The 18,302-nt window shown below is 42.9% G+C and overlaps 1 protein-coding gene across 2 annotated transcripts; it reads right to left on the reverse strand.

Annotated features, from left to right (window-relative positions):
- Positions 1 to 4,388: 4,388 nt before the first annotated feature.
- Positions 4,389 to 14,481, reverse strand: LOC132825264 (cytochrome c oxidase subunit 6B1). Of its 2 annotated transcripts, none has more exons than XM_060840370.1 (4): positions 14,358 to 14,481; positions 7,555 to 7,665; positions 5,051 to 5,151; positions 4,389 to 4,542 (listed from the first exon to the last, which is right to left on the reverse strand). In XM_060840370.1, the coding sequence occupies exons 2-4, from the start codon at positions 7,658 to 7,660 to the stop codon at positions 4,489 to 4,491; spliced, it is 261 nt and encodes an 86-aa protein (XP_060696353.1). In that variant the 5' UTR covers positions 7,661 to 7,665; positions 14,358 to 14,481; the 3' UTR covers positions 4,389 to 4,488. The 2 variants fall into 2 exon arrangements, with proteins under 2 accessions (XP_060696353.1, XP_060696354.1); XM_060840371.1 differs by lacking the exon at positions 14,358 to 14,481 and adding an exon at positions 14,163 to 14,273.
- Between the last annotated feature and the right edge of the window lie 3,821 nt (positions 14,482 to 18,302).

Below are 18,302 nucleotides of genomic sequence, written 5' to 3' on the forward strand. Positions count from 1 at the left end.
TTTGTGAAGGAAGAAGGTTGGTAAAATGCTAAATATATCTATTGAATTTGATTTATTAGGAATTATTTAATGAAATATTTAATGAAATATTTCTATATTTAAAGTATCTCTTGGTCTACTCATTGCCCCTCCTCCTTCTCAATCATGTACTTCGCTGTTTCGGCTTACTAATGCAAAAATAGTCCTTCCGAAAAACCTGCTTGTAGTTTTAATAGCTTTTCTTAAAACATAGCTGTGCAATAAGGCCCTTGATGATACAAAAATATACCATATGCAACATTTATTGTTTCAAATTAAGAAATCTGGTGAATTCAGTTCACATCTCCAACCTGTCATGATGAGTGTGGATTTCAGTCAGTGATAACTATGTAAGTTTTTCTTACATTACAAAAGGTTTATAATTAGTTTGTCGCAAAAACCTTTTCAGGTGCGCTGAGGTCATGAAAGGTACTGCATAAATTCCAGTGTGATTCTTCCAGAAGTAGGTTTGCTACTGTTTTCTCAACAGCTTTATGTTGTTTCCAGCTTGAGAAGAGCTGAAGTGAATGAAAAGTTTTACAAAGATAACTTAAGGGAGGAAAGTATCACACGTTTTAAACTTTGAGTAGATTATCCACCCTGGCTAGCAGCCGCACTTGATATCACCCTCTCTGTGTTAGAAGACTGTGTTATGAAACTGTTCAGAAGAAAACAGATATTATGAGTTGTATTGTGTTCCACAAATACAATTCAAACAATTCCTCTGCAAAACATTCTTTGAGTCAGGGAACTGAAGTTCTGGAATCACTAGCTCTGATCTGAGCTGGGAGGCAAGTTGGAGGAAGTCCAGTATCATATGAAAAACCTTAAGTCTATTCAGCGTATCTGTCAGTGTTTGATTTTGTTTTTAACTTTAAGTCCAGGTCAATCACAATGGGTGCGATGCATCTGCACCTCCAGAATAGGATTAGCCAAACTCCAGGATTGACTTGGAATTCCCTGAACACTGGAGAAAACCCATTGGAGTATTTTAGAAGTATATTTTGCCCTAGTGTTTGTACATGTCTGAGACAACTTCACTGAGAGGCAAAGAATGACAGAGGTCCTTCCAGCCAGTTGAAAACACTCAACTGCAGAAGAGATGGTTCTGGATCAGTGATGCTGGAAGATCAGGCATCCAATGAGCAGCGAAATCGACATTTTAGGCAAAAGCCCTTCATCCCGAAACGTCAATTTCGCTGCTCGGATGCTGCCTGAACTGCTATACTCTTCCAGCACCACTGATCCAGAATCTGGTTTCCAGCATCAGCAGTCATTCTTTTTACCTTGCAGAGGAGATGGTGTTTAAGATCAGTGGAGTTTTGGCTTGAACATGGACTCAAATGTTTACAGTATTTTTTCCAAGATTTTGAAATCTTTTACCAGACTCTTCCAACCCAGTGGGTAGGACAAAGTTGGACTATCTCATCCGAAAATCAGCACTTCCAAAAGGACAACATTCTGTCAGGACAGCACTGTAATGTCATGAGAAATATGTGTTAAGTGTCTGCACTCAGGTTTAAGCTCATTCATGAACTTCTGCATCACAGACAACAGGTAACAAGAGCCCGTTTGTGAAGAGGATTGACAGGGCAGAGACAGAGGAGTTGTTTAACTGACTGGGAAATCTAGAACATGGGGCACAGTCTGCGATAGGGATACATTTCTTTAGTTAAAGGTTATGAATCTTTGGAATTCTCTACCTCAGAAAGCTGTGGATGCCCCATCGTGGAATCTATTTAAAGCTGAGAGTTTCTTTTGTCTCAGGGAGTCAAAATATATTAGGGTTTGGCAGAAGAATAGAGTTGAAGCTAATGAACAGCCATTCAATGAAGGACCGTGCATGAGGTGTTCTATAGTCTACTCGTTCCTAATCCATATAAACCCAAGTTGTAAGGCTGAACTTACCTCTGTATCCATGAAATTGATAGCACTCCCATTAAGGTTTGCCATCACTGCCCCCTCTGACCTATCACCTTCTCCCTCATCTTCATCCACCTATCACTTTCACAGCTACCTTCCCCTAACCCCAACCCCCTCCCATTTATCTCAGCCCCAACCCACAAGCCTCATTCCTGATGAAAGGCTTACGCCCGAAACGTCGATTCTCCTGCTCCTTGGATGCTGCCTGACTTGCTGTGCTTTCCCAGCACTACACTCTCAATTTAATATATTCTTTGACAGGATGTGGGTATTGTTGATTGTTCATCTCTAATGTTCCTCGTGAAGGTGATGGTGAGCTGCCATGAACTGCTGCAGTGTAGGAGGTATTGGAGCATCCTCAATGCTCTTAGGTAAAGAGTTCTAGGATTCTGATCCAGCCACACTGAAGGAACACCAAATCAGGATGGTGAGAGGCTTGACAGGGAACTTGTAGGTCATGGTGTTCCCATGTATTTGCTGCCCCTGTCTTTCTAGGTGATACAGGTTATAGGTTTGAAAGGTAGTATTCTTGGTGAGCTGTTGCAGTGTTGCTTGTAGATTGCACTGTGTTGCCACTGAGAGTTAGTGATGAAGGGAGTGAATGTTGAAATTGGTGATTGGAGTGTCAGTCAAGCAGAGAAATTCCCTTGTATCTTGAGCTGTGCCTTTTGGATAATGGACAGACTTTGGGAGTCTCAATTCCTAGTACGTGACCTGTTTTGTAACCACAGTATTTTATATGGCTAGTCCAATTCAGTTTCTGATCAATGATGACCACCAGGAGATTTAGTGGGACATGCAGTGATGGTAATGCATTGGGAAAATGTTTACTTTCTCTCACTGAGTTGGTCGTTGCCTGACCCTTGTGATGCAAATGTGCGTTACCAATTAACATGCCAAAACCCTATATATTGTCCAGATCTTGCTCCTTATGAACTTGGACTGCTTCAGTATTAGAGCAGTTCCATATGGTGCTGAATGTTGTACAATCATCAGCAAATTCCTGACCTTGTGATGGAGGGAAAAGGGATTGAGGAAGCAGTTGAAGATGGTTGGGCCTCGGACACTACCCAGAGAAATTCCTGCAGAGATGATAGATTTCCCAATACCCACTGACTGCAACTTTACTCAGGCCCAGTGATAAAATACTGTGTTCCAACTTCTCGATCACCTGCAACCCCACCATTTACTTTCCTTGCTTTCAATGTACTCATTTAGCAAAATCACTAGATGAAAACTGCAGATGTGCTATGGATCTCTGTAGGACCATAGGCAAAACTAGTATGGAGTTTAATTCCTCCACAGGAGCGCATGGATCCACAACTGTTGGTAAGAATGGTTGAAGACAGCCTTATTGGCCTGAAGTCATAGTCATACAGCATGGAAACAGACTCTTCAGCCCAACCATCCATACCAACCAGAATCCCAAACTGGTCTCACCTGCCTGCTCCTGGCCCATATCCCTCCAACCCTTTCCTGCTCACGTATCAACCCAAACTGTCTTTTAAAAACATTGTAATTGTACCCATGTCCACCACTTTCTCAAGAAGTTCATTCCACAGACAAACCACCCTCTGTGTAAAACATGCTGCTCCTAGTGTCTTTTTTTTAAAAAATATAGTCTCTCTCCTCTCACCTTAAAAACATGCTCCCCAGTCCTGAAATCCCCCATCCTAGGGGGAGGAGACAACCACCATTAACTCTCTTTATACCTCTCATTTTATAAACTTTTATCAGATTGCCTTTCAACCTTCTACCTTAATGATAACTGTTAAAATGATTACCTTTAAAAGGCTTCATCCCACTTACTCTGATAGCCTACAAGTGGCAGGGTACATGTACACCATATTTGCATCCCCACCACCACTCCCTGCCCAAGAAGCTAAGTGCCTAGAATTAGGGTCAGGAGGTCACCCTCGAGAGGAGAGGTTCTCTTCCCCCCCCTCCCCCCCTAAAAATATTATGCAAGAGATACCTGCCTCGCTCGAGCTTCTGCTGTAGCAGCAGCAGCCTCTACCTTCCCTCAGTCACGCTGCTGGGTATGATCAAGCAGCTAATCCTTTGTTTGGCCAGCAGTTCCTGAATTGATGGGAGCTCTGGTAAGATTCAGCAGAAACGGTGACAATGGGACTGCCCTGGGATTTCTGCCAGTCAGTGCAGCCAGGAAAGATAATGAAATTTCTCTACAGGTTCGCAGACTAATGCAGAGCAATTCTTTCATGATTTCCACTCACGTGAAACCTCCCCCAGCCCCAGAATGTGGAATTATTGCATCCTATATGTTATTAGAATCACACAACATAGAATCCCTACAGTGTGGAAACAGGCCTTTTTGACCCAAGTCCACACCAACCCTCCAAAGAGTAACACCACCCACCAACCACGCAGACCCTTCCCATTACTCTATATGTACCCCTGACTTACACGAAATAAGAAGGACGAAAAGGTAAGAAAGTAACCAGTTTAATATTCAGTATTTATTTTAGTGAAGGCTAGAAGCTTTGGAAACATTGTAAGTGTTTCAATCAATCAGGTTGCATTCACAACTTAGATTTTTCCAGGGAACGTGCCTTCAGCCAACTGGTCATTCCACTTGTTTAGCTAAGATGGAAAATAAATATATAGTTATACAATTTGATACAATCAGCAGAATTTCAGGTTTTGAACTACCTGAATGATTATTGCAGTTCATTTGCTTATATAACAAATAATATAAAATGCAAGAGCTGAAAAATGTGTTGCTGGAAAAGCGCAGCAGGTCAAGCAGCATCCAAGGAGCAGGAGAATCGACATTTCGGGCATAAGCCCTTCCTGAAGAAGGGCTTATGCCCGAAATGTCGATTCTCCTGCTCCTTGGATGCTGCCTGACCTGCTGCGCTTTTCCAGCAACACATTTTTCAGCTCTGATCTCCAGGATCTGCAGTCCTCACTTTGTCCTAATATTAACTACAATGTTGCATTGCATTTTATGTAACAAAAAAAGGAAAACAACAAAACCAATGTTAGTTCAGACTTCCAAAATAAATAGCTTAGATGATCAACATTTGACTTTAAAAAGCACAACCTATTCTAAAAGAACTTTAGTATTATACATTGTGCCATTACATACCCAGGAGGTTGGGCAGATTGATTTTGCGACCCTCCGATACCACTCACATGGAGAAGTATCAGCTCCTTTTGCAGTCAGTGCTTTAGTACAACGATGAAAGTCTGTAAGACAATCACAAGGAGGACAGTATTATAATATCATCCACAAATATCCTGCACTCAAACAAAAGAGAAAATCATTGCAGTATAAAGCTGATGATTCATTATTATTAGTACAACTGGGGGTTAACCGATTTCAGGCCCATCTCTAGGATGTACAGGAGTGCAATAGCAATGAATAATTTAGATGATTAAATATTCAGGAGACTGCTCATTGAATTGAAGCCACACCATCATATCAATGAATTACTGGCACCTTTACTGGGTTGCCGTTTGTTCTACTTGGTACCACCTAAACTAGGCTCAGACCAGTCCTCTGGCAATTTTTATATATTCGCTCACTGATGTGGACCTCTGGCTAGGCCAGCATTTATTGCCCAACCCTAATTACCCAGAGAGTCAACCACATTACTGTGACTCTGGAGTAAGGATGGCAGTTTCCTTCTCTAAAAGACATTAATGAACCAGACGGGTTTTTCCAACAATTGATAACCGATTCATGGTCATTAGACTCCATTCCAGATTTTACTGAATTCAAATTCCACCATCTGCCGTGAATTTGAATCCAGGTCCACAGAACATTGAGTTTTTGGACTGATAGTTTAGCAAAAATATCACTAGGCCATTGCCTCTTCCCTGAATAACTAGAACTGTTGATGAGGTATTAATGCATCTCAGTTCCTTACCAATCTTAGTGCATGCCCCATCTTCCACTTTCATAAACTTCAGCTCACCCAAAACCCTGCCTCCCATATTCTGACCTCAACAAAGTCCTACTCACCTACTGCTCCTGTGACCTATTCTGGCTCAGTTAAAGCAATGCTGCAAATTGAAAGTTCTGGTCCTTTTCTTAATTCCATCCCTCCCCATCACTAATTGCAGGCACACAACCCTCAGAAATAATTGGTATTCCTTCACTTCTAACCATGTATCGCTCTGTTTTCGTTGCTCACTCCACCAGTGACAACTGTGCTGTGGAATGCCTTCCCTAAATTTCATCACCTCATTTTCCTCAATCTCCACCTCTCTGATCAATCTTTTAATCACCAGCCAAAAGTCCAATAATGGATTTTTCAAATTTTGTTTGTTTTTTCAAAGTTCTAGGAAGCACCTTGTGATATTTTACGGCATTAATTGTGTTGGGTACCCTTGCTGTAAGAAAAGAACTATCTCAGTCTTGAGAATTACCCAAGCCAGCAGCCAGACCATTTTGAGGAAACACTTTACAGCCAAGGTTTGACATCATAATGGATGCAGCAACATGAAACACCTTCTTAAAGTCATTGAGAAAACCTCACTGTTCGGCACTGACTGACCAGGACGGAGGCGGAGTGGTTAGCACTACTGCCTCATAGCACCAGGTACATTGGTTCGATTCTAGCCTGGGGCAACGGTCTTTGTGGAGCTTGTACATTCTCCTCGTGTCTGCGAGACTTAGGTGGGTTGGCCATGCTAGATTGCCCGTAGTGTCCAGGCTAGGTGGATCATTCATGGAATGCAGGGTTACGGAAAATAGAGTGGGTCTGCGTTGGATGCTCTTCAGAGGGTGAATGTGGACTCCATGGGCCTAACGCCCTGCTTCCATGCTGGAGGGATTCAATGATTTATGAACTTGCATTTTACTCCAAGTCAGCGCTGACTCCAGAAATTGATTTGCATCCAGGCCATTACAAATGCACCACAAGGGTGGTCATTTCTGATACAGGAGAAAATAGTTCCATTCTCCAACACCAGTCAAATGAAACCAAAAACAACTGATCATAGTTAAACAAACATTAGCTGGATATTCTGTTGCAATGCTTGGTATAAATTACTGCTGAGTTGGGGTGCTGGGAAAGCACAGGAGGTCATGCAGCAGAGGAGTAGGAGAATCAACATTTTGGGCATTCCTGATGAAGGACTCCTGCCCAAAACGTCGATTCTCCTGCTCATCGGATGCTGCCTGACTTGCTTTGCTTTTCCAGCACCACACGCTCTCGACTCTGATCTCCATCTGCAGTCCTCACTTTCTCCATGATATAAATTACTGTCAATTCTGCCTGAAAAAAAAGTGTTGGAAGCTGCTTGTTTAATCATCGTAAAAGCCAAGTAGGATTACCACTTTCGCAACTGCATTTTAATTAGATTCTGTACATTTCAGTATCTTGCTGGCATTGGAATTAAGCTTCATTTATCTGTTTGAAACCTTCTGTGAACAGGTTACATCCCATTTACTTCCAGCAAAAAGTGGCAAATTTGAGAAAACCAAAATAATCACAAATGTTGCCATTCCTTGAAAGGAAAATACCAATTTTTAAAGTATTGTAGGGGGTTTAAATCACTCTACAAAGCAATTCCAGACTAAATTACGAGCCATGATTTCTGCTTCTGCTCAAAAGGAGAATTCTCTTCTCAATAATTCCTCACCTAGGTAATTTTGAAAGCAGTTCCTGGTTTGATTTTGGTTGGGAAACCTGGCATCAAAAGGTGCCGTCTTGTAATTCTTCAACTTGGTCTGGATATCCTCTGCCATCGTGTCTGAGGAACAAGCACAAATATATAAAAAAAAGTCTTTTAGAGAATGAGACACAAATTGAACTTCCAGGGCTTTTTCTAACAGTGTGCTGCAGCTTGGATCATGAAACCCCTGGGATCCTGCTCTTCAGCCACTTGCTCAGCCAAAAGTTCGTTGTTTGGAAAATGCTTTTTGTTGTTCCTGGGTTTCGTTAGGCTCAAGATTTTAACCGTAACCATCACAGTATCGGCTTTTTTTGCAAAATAACTTCATGCAAAATGGAGCCCAGATGCACACAAGAGAGTAATTAAAATCAACCCAAGTCACCTCAACTCATGAAACTCTTAAAGTTCAATAATGATTTGCCAAAACAGAAAACCAGCTCCAAGCAGCAGAGTTTGCCCTGATCTTTTCTGTATGTTTAAATGTGAAACCTAGGACTAAGAATGGAAATGCAAATCAGTTGATGAAAGTATGTCAATTTCCAAATTTAATCGTTTGTTGGCACAGAACCGCTCTTTCTCCCCCCTCGAGTTGGCACGACTGCCAAATGCAACGTGAAATGCTTCAATAAGTTTCTTTTTTCTGGTAATCACTTTCCACAGTAATCATTTAAATATACATAGTGGGCTCAAAATCTTGTTACACAGAACTACAACCCTCCATAGCCATTGTGTTTCAACATGTTTCTCAATTAAGTGAGATGCCCAATAATTCTCAACTGCAAATGGCAAAGACATCATTGTACCTATGGTTAGGTGATTCAGTTACTCATTTCTGGGATGTGGATGTTGCTGGTTGGGCCAGCATTCATTGCTCATCTCGAGTTGCCCTGGAGAAGGTATGGTAAACTGCTTTCTTGAATCTCTGCAGCCCATGAGCTGTAGGCAGACCCAGAATATCCTTAGAGAGACACTGCAGGATTATGACCCAGTGACAGTGAAAGAACAGTGATATACAGTAGATTCCCCCGCTCCTCCCCCCAATCATCCCCATACCCGTAGGGGATATGTTCTAGGACCTACCACGGATCAAAGCGAACCCATTAATTTCAACGGGAAATATACCTTCCCGGTAGTCTCTTGGTCACCTATAATATGTTCAGGGTGCAGTAACTCAAACTGCGGAAAACAATTCCACGGATACGGGGTTCGCCCTATATTTCCAAGTCAGGATGAGGAGTGGCTTGGAGGAGAACTTGCAGGTAATTCCTACCCTGGTCATTCTAGATGGTAGTGGTCGTGATTTTGGAAGGTGTTGTCTAAGGATCTTTGGTGAATTTCTGTAGTACATCTTGCAGTTAGTACAGGCTGCTGAGGAGTGAGTGTTTGTGGATGTGATGTTAATCAATTGAGTTGAGTTATTTTGTCCTGATGTTTAACATCCTTCTTGCAAGACAAAATTATACTAAAATCTTATGAAACGATAGGATTATTAAAATGATACAATTATTAAAACAATACAAAAACACAAGCTGTTTTTGCTTCTAATCGATTAATACGAGAAGTGTGGGGGAGGGGATAGTAATATCATTGGAACTTAATCCAGAGACTCAAGTTAATGCTCAGGAAACATGATTATGAAATTTGAATTCAATTAGTAAGTCTGTAAAGTAAAAGCTAGTGATCATGAACTGATTTGTTTTACAAAGAGATCTGATTCACTAATGTTCTTCAGGGAAGGAAATCTGCTGTCCTTACCTGGTCTGGCCGACAAACCCATAGCAATGTCAGTGACTCTTAACTACCTTCTGATATGGCCTAGCAAACCATTCAGTTGCATCAAGACTGCTACAAAGTCTGAAAGTAGTGCAACTGGATGGGCTGCACCAAACATAAGCCCATAGCCAACCCAATGACCTTGGAAGTTTTTCTTAATAATGAATGGGAGCCCGTGCCAAAATTGAAAGAGCTGTCCCAATGACTGGATCATCAAAAGCATGACATGGTCATAATCAAGAATCATAAATTACAGATCATGTCCCAGTCACCATCATCACCAAGCCTGGGTACGTCTCATCCCAGAAGAGGCCCAGAAGGCAGTCACCCTAGATTGATTCTGGACCCCCACGAGATCTCACATCATCAAGTCAAACTTGAGTCAGGATTAGCATGTACCACACCCCTTCTGCTGATGATTCAGCACTCCTTCAGGATGAACACTAAATGAAGGAAACAGAGGGATTACACAGGCATAATTCCATATCAATGACCTTGATTGGCTCTGTAATACCAATATGGAGCAGTCTGGCACCGTGCTAGTAGACATAGCTGCAGAACCAAAAAAGTGGGGGAAAAAAATGACTTGAATAAACTCCTCCTCACCAATCTCTCCATGACAGTGTCAGCACTAACTACAACAGGTTTTTTTTTGTGGAGCTGAATTCCCGGCTTCACACTGGAGAATAGTCTCCGTCGTGTTATGTGCCTGAATAGGATGGACTCCTATTCAGATCCAGCGACTCATGGGGTGCCACGGACAAACATCAACAGCAGAATGAGAAGCACTCACAAGCTAAATGACGACAGTCCAGCAATAGTACTGAAGATGTGAGCTCCAGAACGAGTCAAGTTGTTACCCGAGGCTACAACATCGGCACCTATCCATCAAGGTGGAAAATTGCCCATGATTACTCCTACCCATTAAAAAAAATCTAAATAAATCCACTGTGTAGTGCTCAGTCAACTGGTCAATCATCAGTAAAACAATGGAATTAATCGAGAGTGCTATCAGGCAACACTTACTCAGCAATAACCTGCTCGGTTCATGTTCCACCAGGATCACTCAGCTCATCACCTTAATGCAGCTTTGGTCCAAACATGAACAAAAGAACTGAATTCCAGAGATGAGACAAGACAGACTGGAGTTCAGGTCAACACTGGACTGACTGGAGTAATAAGGAACCCCAGCAAAACTGGAGCTCCGGGGACATGCCTCTACCATTTGAATGCATACCTGACAAAGGTTCAGGTCACTCATCTCAGTCTAAGGACAATACTACAAGGTCTCCTCAGGACATTATCCAAGGTACAAAATCATCACCTAAACCATCAATGACAGCCCTCCGTCATAAGATCTGCACTGGGGACATTCACCAGTGATTGAACAACATTCAGCAGCATTGGTAACTCTTCAGATATCGCAGCAGTCCATGCCGCTATGCAGCCAGTGCTGCACAATCCCCAGTTATCGGCTGACCAACTAATATTCCTGCCATACAGATGCCAGACAGTGACCATCTCCAACAACAGAATCTCACCACAACTTTCAATAATCATCAGTGAATCCCACACTATCAACATCCTATGTGTTTCCACTGACCGGAAACTGATGTCGATTCACTATGTACGATACCGAGGCAACAACAGCATGGAATTCTGCTACAAGGCAAAAATCAGGAATAAGATGGAATACTCTTCACCTGCCTGGGTGGGTGCAGCTCCAAATATGGGCACGAAGCTCGACACCAACCAGGATAGTGCAGCCCGTTTGACTGGCACCGCATTCACCATTCATTCCCTTCACCGATGACACAGCGGTAGCAGTGTATATCATCTACATGATGTGCCTGCAGTAACTCAGTAGCACCTTCTAAACCCACAATATCTTCAGCTAGAAGAACAAAGACAGCAGGCAAAGGGAACAATTTCTCCTCCAAGTTACACAGTATTCTCTCTTGTATCTATATCACTGTCCCTTCAGTGTTAATGATACAAATTCCCGGAACATCCTCCCTAACAATAGTGTAACTATAGTCCAAGGTCTGCAATGATTCAAGAAAGTGGTTCATTACCACCTTTTCCAGTGCAATTAGAGATACAAAATAAATGCTAACCTAGCCAGCAATGTCCACTTCCCACAAATAAAAAAAAGCACATACGGATTCTCTTTTTTTTTATTTTAAACTTAATTTCACTGTCACTGGTATAAAATATCTGAACCCTGCAATTAAAAGGGTATTAAACACACTTTGAATCTAATTCCACTTAAACTTCTGCTTTCGAGTAACATTGCAATGTAGTAACACAAAAGGAAAATACTGCAGATGCTGGAAATCTGACGTATAAAACGCAGTGCTGGAGAAATTCAGCAGGTCTGGCAGCACCTGTGGAGAGAGAAACAGAGTTAATGTTTCAAATCTGTCCCATTCCTTTTGAACTCAAGAGACAAAAAAGGTGATGGATTTTTATCTTAGGAGAAGAACTTTGAGAGCAAGTGGACCAAACAGGAAAGTCATGGGAGGGGGGAAAAGGGGAAAGTTAGAGGAAAGTGAGATTAGAGTTCACATGTGTCATAGAACAAAAGGCAATTGATATGGTATTGGTTATAGAGAAGAGAGCGAGATGCTGGGTGAGTGTTAACAGTAGAATATAGCTCAGTTTTGCCAAAAAACAGAAAACCAGTTGTTTGGGAGGTGGGAGTGATCAAAATGGAGGGGGGAAAACATGTTCAGCATCTGAAGTTGTTGTACTCAAATGATGAATCCAGAGGCTATAAAATAGCCAAAAGGAAAAAGGAGGTGCTGTTCCTCCAGCATGTTTCATGTTTCACTGGAACTGCAGCACAACTAGATAGAAACAGGAGCAGGAGAGTGAAATGGGCAGTGGCCAGAGGTTCACGCCATGCTTATTAACTGAACAGTCACCCAGTCTGCATTGGGTATCACTGTCCCAGTAACATCAAAACTTGAGAAAGTTCAATCCTATTTAAAAGGCGGATACTATTAAACAATATTTGATTTAACTGATTAAACGTTGGCTCAATGTGATCAGGATCAACACTATATGCTGAGGAACCCAAACAGCTCAGACTTAAACGCTAAATGGAAGTCCAGGCCTATATCCACCTCCAAATTTTTCACTCAGTATTCCTGCTGCAAGTACATGGATACCTTATTTACAAACTTTCATTATTTTTAAAGAGAATAAATTTAAATTAAAGAATGCTGCTCTGCACTTGAAGATGATAAGTCACCAGGATCAGATGAGATGCAGTGAAGAGATGGTCATATTGCAGCTGTACAGGACATTATTAGGTCACTTTTGGAATACTGTATGCAATTCTGGTTTTTAAACTTAGAGGTTTAGGGTGAGAGGGGAAAGATTTAAAGGGGACCTACGGAGCAACTTTTTCAGAGAATGGTGAGTGTATAGAATGAGCTGCCAGAGGAAGTGGAGGAGGCTGGTACAATTTCGACATTTAAAAGGCATCTGGATGGGTACATGAATAGGAAGGGTTTATAGGGATACGGGCCAAATGCTGATTAGATTAATCTAGGATATCTGATCGGTACGGAAGAGTTGGACCGAGAGTGTTTCCATGCTATTACATCTCTATGACATTATGACCAGTCTACAGTTCATTATTCATTCTTCACTATTGTCCCTTCATTCATACCAATCTCTCAATCATGGACTGCCATCTCAAACTCATCACTTTGATTCATAGAGATGTACAGCCCAGAAACAGACACTTCATCAGCTGTATTGTACCCAAAGCAAGCAGATAAACACACCGTGCAATACAACCCATGAAGATACTTATGGTGTAGTGGTAGTGTCTGAGCCAGAAAGCTCAGAAGGCTGGATGGCTAGTTTGCAATGCAGTGACACCAACCAGCCTGAGGTTACTATAAAGAATTCACCTATTCAACCTCTTCCTTTCACCTGAGGCATGGTGACCCTCTGGTGAAACCACACCCCATCATCTCTCTCTAATGATGGTCTGGTAAGGCTATGGAGACTTTACCTTTAACCTGGAGTCAGTTCTAGTGCCACCTGCTCCAGAGATGGTCAAGATCTCTGGGCAGGCTAGCTGAAAATAAGCACAGGAGCCAAGGCCTAACCAGACAGATATCATAATCCACTCTGATCCAGCAAAGGGCAAGTTCCCTCTGCACACAGCTGGTTAAGCAAGGCCATTCAGCACTGTTTTAGTTAAAAATAATTAATAAAAACACTCTCTACAGGAACTGTGCTGTGAAGAAATAGCAGAAATGAAGCAAGGTCAATGCCCATATTTAAATCCCCATTCTGGTTTACACTGGGTTGGAGTCACAGTCTCTGCTTCGATCTTAACTGCCCAGCCCTCAGTGCCTACAGCTCCCATAGTTCACCTCTGACACCATCCTCTCCCCTCACAAGGTCAATCCTATCCAGGCCTGCAGTGACATTGAGAAGGGTAAACCAGGGTCCGCTTTAAAGTGATGCAAATTCCCTCTATAAATTTACTAACGAGTCTCGAACGAGCTCCAGGCGCTGAGCTGTAATGGTGGTTCTGTCTGAAATTTCAGTGCCAGCGAGTTCGGAGTCCTCCAGCTGACCTTTCACAGCCTGAAACAACATAAACCCCGCTCAGTGCAGAGCACCGCCTCGCCTCGGCGCTAATTAAAACCTCAAACCGAAAGCAGTCTCCCTCGTCCACTCAGAAACAATACAACCTTGAAAGACAAAGAGCCTTTCCGAACTGGCTGCCTCGCTGAGACTGACTGCTCCATTATAGCGGAGAAGCCATACCTTACCTACAGTCCAAAGCGATAGTGAAATGTACAAGAAAACAGGTCCACTCCACTTCCGTGTTAGTTACACTGTGACTAAGACACTACAAGGTCCGTGTCTACTCACGAATGCTGCATGGCGCATTACACCAGAGATTCAACACCCCCCCCCTCCTTCCTCCAGTGCCACAACTACAGACCCACTCCAACATAACTCACCGGTTAATAAGCCGTTTCTGATCGGGACGCTTACCGACGTGATAGCAGCCTGAAACAAACCTACAGTTGTACGTTTTAAACGCGTTTTATTTGAACGTTAAGGAAGTGCGTTTACCCGGAACAGGAACTTAGAGAGAGAGAGGGGAGGGGAAGCAGCAAGTTAATTAATGTAAGGGAACTTTGCAAGCTAGATAGCAACATATAGGAGAATGTAAAACGGATTTGTGAACGCAGGATTTCAACTATTCACTAAAGGGTGTGAGCGCTAGTTCAACAAAAAGATTAATGATTAACCACATTTGTTTGTACAATTCTTGGCACTTGCCTAGTTATAGATGACCTTATGCATGCAGATTGACACCATATTAATACAAAATTAACAAGCTTCAAGTGAGAGATCATTTTGTCAATTCAGAGACCCACTGTCCAAACTAAAGAAAACCCGAAAGATGCTGTAACATAGAAACCTTGATGATAGGAGCAGGAAGAGGCCTTTCATCACCATCATGGCTGATCATCAATTGTCTAATTCTGCTTTCTCCCAAGTGCTATATCTAGCCGTGTCTTCAATAAATTAGATGTTTTGGCTTCAGCTGCCTCCTGTGGTAATGAGTTCCACAGGCCCACCCCTCTTTGGTGAAGAAATGTCTCCTCATCTCCATCCTAAGTGGGCCACCCCGAATCATCAGACGGTGATCCCTGGTTCTGGACATACCCACCACCGGGAACATCCTCCTTGCATCTACCCTGTGTCATCCTGTTAGAATTTTTAAAGTCTCTATGAGATTCTCCCTCATTCCTCTGAACTCCAGGGAAAACAATCCTGACCCAGTCAGTCAATCTCTCCTCCTATGTCAGTCCCACCATCCCTGGAATCCTTCATTGCACTCCTTCGAGAGCAAGAGTGTCCTTCCTCAGGAAAAGGAGATCAAAACTGCACACAATATTCTAGCCCTCACCAGGGCTCTGTATAATGTAACAACACATCCCTACTCCTGTACTCGAAACCTCTTGCAATGAAGGTCACATACCAGTTCCACCAAAGAACACACCAGATGGCCTCCTTCTTTAAAGACTGCAATTTCCCTTCCCAAGAGGTTGATGATGCCTTTCAACACTTCCCGTAACTCCACCCTCGAATCCCACCCCTCCAACCGCAACAAGGACAGAACCACCCCCCCCCAGGTCCTCAACTTCCACCCCACCAACCTCCATATATATCACATCAATCTCCGCCATTTCCACCATCTACAAACTGACCCCTCCACCAGAGATATATATTTCCCTCCCCACGTCTACCTGCTTTCTGTAAAGACTATTCTCTCCACGACTTCCATATCAGGTCCACACACATCCCCTCCCCCACCAACCCATCCTCCCGTCCTGGCACCTTCACCTGCCATCACAGGAATTGCAAAATGTACACCCACACCTCCCCCCTCACCTCCATCCAAGGTCCCAAAGGAGCCTTCCACATTCATCAAAGTTTCACCTGCACTTCCACACATGTCATTTACTGTATCCGTTGTTCCCGATGCGGTGTCCTCTACATTGGGGAGATAGGACGCTTACTCACAGAGCGCTTCAGACAACATCTCCAGTACACCTGCACCAACCAACCCCACCACCCCGTGGCTGAACACTTAACTCCCCCTCCCACTCTGCAGAGGACATGCAGGTCCTGGGCCTCCTCCATCATCACCATCCGACACCTGGAGGAAGAACGTCTCATCTTCCACCTCGGGACCCTCCAAACTCATAGTAACAATGTGGATGTCACCAGTTTCCTCATTTCTCCTCCTCCCACCTTATCCCAGTTCCAACCTTCCAACTCAACACTGTCCTCTCGACCTGTCCTACCTGTCTATCTTCCTTCCCACCTATCTGCTCCACCCTCCCCTCTGACCTATCAACTTTAGCCCCACCTCCATCCACCAATTGCACTCTCATCTACCCTCCCCCACAGCTCCACCCCTCTCCCATTTATCTCTCCAGCCCCTAGGCTCCCAACCTCATTCCTGATGAAGTTTTTTGTCAGAAATGTCGATTCTCCTGCTCATTGGATGCTGCCTGACTGGCTATGCTTTTCTAGCACCACACTGTCGACTCTAATTTCCTGTTGCATCAGCAGTCCTCACTTCCTCCTATACCATTTGCCTTCCTTACCACCTGCTGCACCTGGATACCAACCTTCAGCGAGTGGTGCGCAAGGCCACCAGGTCCCATTGCACACTCCCCTGTCCCATTTTACAGCCAATCTGCCTTCTTGGTTTTGCTTCCAAAGTGAATAACCTCACATTTATCCAAATCAGAACTAAAAACAGAAGTTGCTGGAAAAGCTCAGCAGGTCTGGCAGCATCTGTGGAGAGAAAGCAAAGTTAATGTTTCAGGTTCCTATTTTGAGGAACAGTCACTGGACTTGAAACTTAACTCTGATTTCTCTCCACTGGTGCATCCTGACCTGCTGAGCTTTTCCAGCAACTTCTGTTTTTGGTTCAAACTAAGGAAATAGTTTGCATTTTTTTTCTCAATTCCCCAGGAGTTTGAGGAATCTGTAGTTTCACCTTAGTTTCCATCTTGGCATCATCTCAACCAATGAGGGTTGACTTTCCAAACTTGAAATGTTGACTCTGCTTTCTCTCCACGGACGCTGCCAGGCCTGCTGAGTTACCCCGGCAAGTTCTGTTCTTGTTTCTGATTTCCAGCATCCACAATTCTTTGTTATCTTTTTGTCCATTTTTCTTTCCACAGTCTAAATTATTGTGATTGTTTGAAATGTGGTATTCTTGTGTTTTGTCCTGATGATGAGGAAAAGCTTCAACATGTTCCTTTTTGAACAATAATAAAGCTTTTCCTGTGTCATCTGTGGTTCTTTTGCCAATCAGCTTAAATCAGTGTCTTCTGCCTCTCACCTCTTCTGGCATCACAGAATCCCTATGTTGTGGAAAAAGGCCACTTGGTCCATCGAGTCCACACTAACCCTTCAAAAAATATTCCACTCAGATCCAGCCCCACCCTCTCTCTCTATAACCTGCATTAACCATAGTCAATCTACATAACCTACACATCCCTGGACACTATAGAGCAATTTTGCATGGCCAGTCCACCTAACCTGCACATCTCTGGACTCTATAGGGCAATTGAGCACAGCTAATCCATCTAACCTGTGCATCCTCTGCCAATAGAAACAGTTTCTGCTTCCCTGTCTAGACCCCTCATGGTTTTCAACATAACCATTAAATCTCCCTTCAATATTCTCTTCTCAAATGAAAACAGCCCCAGCTTTGTAATGCTTTGCAAAGTATTTCTTCCCAAAAACCATTCTCATAAATCCTTTTTCTGCACCTCTCCAGCAATGACTTCACATCCTTCTTAAAGGAGATGACACAATAACTTGTTCAAGGCCAAAACTGTATTTTGTTAAGGTTCATCATAGTTTCCATCCTTTTATAATCTACACCCCCAGTTATAAAACCCAGGATCCTGCATGTCTTCATTAACCAGTTTCTCAAGATACTTTGCTGCCTTTAAATGTCAGTACACATGTACCTCTAGGCTTCTTTGTCCCCACCCTCTTTGGTATTATATTTAAGACTGCTTTTTCTTGTTCCTCTTACCATAATGATGAGTTGAGTCCTCTCTGCATTAAATTTTATTCGCTACATACCCATTACCTTTGACAACATCTTATGGAAGGTTATGGCTATTCTTTTCACAGTGCATAATACTTCCAAATTTTATTTCATCTGGGTTATAGAAATTGTACCTTGCACCTCACAAATCTAAGCTGTAAAATAGACCAGGAAAAGCACTGGACCCAATACAGACCATAGGGACCTTACTAGTCATTCCCACCCCATTCAGAAGAACAAACATTCACAACCATTCCCTGAGATGGCCACGCTGTCACTGTCCTTTTTATTTCATAAGCTTTTGCTTTTATGA

The sequence above is a fragment of the Hemiscyllium ocellatum genome, chromosome 20 (genome assembly GCF_020745735.1).
Source record: "Hemiscyllium ocellatum isolate sHemOce1 chromosome 20, sHemOce1.pat.X.cur, whole genome shotgun sequence".
Taxonomy (NCBI): Eukaryota; Metazoa; Chordata; class Chondrichthyes; order Orectolobiformes; family Hemiscylliidae; genus Hemiscyllium; species Hemiscyllium ocellatum.

Excerpts from the sequence above, each read along its gene's own strand:
- LOC132825264 (XM_060840370.1), bottom strand. The coding sequence starts at position 7,660 with ATGGCAGAGGATATCCAGACCAAGTTGAAGAATTACAAGACGGCACCT. Across the intron at positions 5,152-7,554 it reads CTGCTTTCAAAATTACCTAG|ACTTTCATCGTTGTACTAAA; the intron begins GTGAGGAATTAT and ends ATTGTCTTACAG. Across the intron at positions 4,543-5,050 it reads CAATCTGCCCAACCTCCTGG|CTAAACAAGTGGAATGACCA; the intron begins GTATGTAATGGC and ends TTTCCATCTTAG.